The sequence below is a fragment of the Engraulis encrasicolus genome, chromosome 3 (assembly GCF_034702125.1).
Source record: "Engraulis encrasicolus isolate BLACKSEA-1 chromosome 3, IST_EnEncr_1.0, whole genome shotgun sequence".
NCBI classification, from domain to species: domain Eukaryota; kingdom Metazoa; phylum Chordata; class Actinopteri; order Clupeiformes; family Engraulidae; genus Engraulis; species Engraulis encrasicolus.
This window is the reverse complement of record NC_085859.1, coordinates 36,081,675-36,084,174: the sequence shown is the minus strand read 5'-3', so window position 1 is coordinate 36,084,174 and position 2,500 is coordinate 36,081,675. Positions and strand designations below refer to the sequence as shown.

Below are 2,500 nucleotides of genomic sequence, written 5' to 3'. Positions count from 1 at the left end.
ATCTCAAATGGTGCACTTGTGCACTTCAGTGTTTATGTTTCAGTGTGCATGCCATATTAGTTACGCACTGAAACATAGTGCCCGAAGTGCACAAGTGCGCCATTTGAAATCCAGCCAGTGTCAAGCACTAGTGTGTGTGTGTATGTGTAACTGTGTGTGTGTGTGTGTGTGTGTGTGTGTGTGTGTGTGTGCGTGTGTTACCTCCTCAGCTTGTGCTTGTGTGTGTGTGTGTGTGTGTGCGCCTGTGTCTGCGTGTGTCACCTCCTCAGCTCTTGCGTGTGTGTGCGTGCGCGCGTGCGTGCGGGCGTGTGTGTATGAGTATATGCGTGTGTGTGTGTGTGTGTGTGTGTGTGTGTGTGTGTGTGTGTGTGTGTGTGTGTGTGTGTGTGTGTGTGTGTGTGTGTGTGTGTGTTGCTGGTACCTCCTCCACCCTCTGTTTGTGCTCCAGGGACTTCATGTGCTCCACAAACTTGCGCGGCGTCCTGAAGTGCCTCTCGCAGATGGTGCAGAAGGGCCGCGATGACTGCTTGGACACCTACCGCCAGCAGGGGGAGACAAAGCACAACATTCAGTGAAAGGCCACCAAACTCCCATCGTCACATAGTGCTGCTCACTGCACACAACGAAATTGCATTTATACCTCACCCATGCAAAGGGAGCAGCCCCAAATAGTGCTCCAAAGAGCAGTGTGGTGGGACGGTACTGTGCTCAGGGTACCTCAGACAACTTAGTCAGTCAAGGAGGAGGATGGGGGAGAGCATTGGTTAATTACTACCCCAACCAAACTGGCGGGTCGGGACTCGGGAGTTGAACCGGCAGCCTTTGGGCTACAAGTCTGACATGCTAATCTCTTACCCTAAACAACGACAACATAACTATTACGTATGATATAAATGACTATAAGCATTAGGGCACACAGACATTTTGGAGAAATAAAAAAACAATTGGGACAAAACTTCACTACAATGAATAGCCTACAAATCATGAATTTGTTCTCCGAGGTTTCTGCATCTGGTTGCGAACATCTCTTCTGGTATGTACTTGTATGCACCTCTCTAACCTACATTTGCATACACACAGTTTTTTTTCACCAAAATTGCTAAATGATTATAACTATTAAAATAAAGTTGATTGTCGCCGCACACTTGCTCCCATTAGGCTAACTGTAATAATAATATCTGGCATTCTGTTACGTACGTTACGACACTTATCGAGAGGGACTAGCAGTTATTTAGGTGGCAAATATTTTCAATAAGGTAGACGTAAGATAAGTCGTAGCACGCTTCACCCATGAAACGAAGTAGGATCAACTCCGGTCTCCTAAATGGGCACGACTTTCCCAGTGAACTCCATTCAAAGCTCCTCATCTCCTAAGTCTTCTAAAGCGGCATTGATGTTAAGGGCTCCCGGAAGAAACTCCTTCTCGAATCGTCTCTCCCTTATCGATCATCTGTGTTAGTTAATCATTCCCTCCCATCTTCCTACTGGCCCTGGGTTTGACATCTTCCTAAGATGACCTCCGGGAGCACTGGACCACAGCTGTCCCATGTCACACTCCAGTCAGCTTGCCTGGTTAACACCAGACGATCTCACAAGGGAGCAAGTCTTAAGGCTACCTGTGCAATTTCTTGTAGGAAGGTTGTGGTTTATGATTGCCCATGACCATTTATTGGGCGTTGCGAATCGTCATTGTCATTTGGCATATAGGTAGACCAGTTGAATCTATTCAGACAAACTGCTGTTATGGCCTTTCCACCCCTCCCTGCTCTATGATTGGTAGCCTGAGTATCATCCTCCGTAGTGACCGCGCTGGCTCAATACTTTCGCTTGCTGACCACGGAGTCTGACCCTGCAGCCACCCCCGGCAGTTGGAAATTATCTCACTTAATGAGGGAATTAGCCTTTCGCAAAACCCCTCCCACAAACGGCCGCCAACCAATCCGAGCTCAGCAACGGTAACTAAGGAGTGTAGAACTTGTCGAGGTCCGTCAAAAACCTACGATTTCAGGGAGACATACAACGTGTGCCTATGGCACCGTCAGGGTCCGACACCATCTGAAGATTAATTAGGACCTAATTTTTTCACTTTCCCGAAGCAAAAACGTCAAGCGGACTGATAACAGGGATGGATTAAGCCATGTGAAGGCTATTAGCTCCAGGTGATCATATTTAAAATTAGCAGGCTAACTGTGCAATCGTCTTGTTTGCTAATATAGCCCCCTTCCCCCTTGCATTTAGCTGGCAGAAAACGTACCCTAAACAAATAATCAATGCATCGCTCAGACTTAAGGACAATATTATATGATATTATAGTATTGGATCCACGGCATTATGATTCAAATTTTATTGGGAAACTACTAGTTGCGTTGTTTAATATGCGCCAAATGCACAGCCCACGGAGCAGCCCCCACCCTCTCTCCTTCCCAGTTTGTGTCTTTGTATATGCGTCGAGTGTGACAGCAAAAAAAAGTAACACTGAAATGGGGCTGCGCTTGTTCCA

At 46.9% G+C, this 2,500-nt stretch overlaps 1 protein-coding gene across 2 annotated transcripts in view; it reads right to left on the bottom strand.

Moving 5' to 3' along the window:
- Window positions 1–2,500, bottom strand: part of LOC134446054 (uncharacterized) — a 27,550-nt gene that overhangs the window by 8,667 nt on the left and 16,383 nt on the right. For both annotated transcript variants that reach the window (XM_063195290.1, XM_063195289.1), the window contains one exon: window positions 422–535. In XM_063195290.1, coding sequence (XP_063051360.1) covers window positions 422–535 — 114 coding nt within the window. The remainder of the gene's footprint in view (window positions 1–421; window positions 536–2,500) is intronic.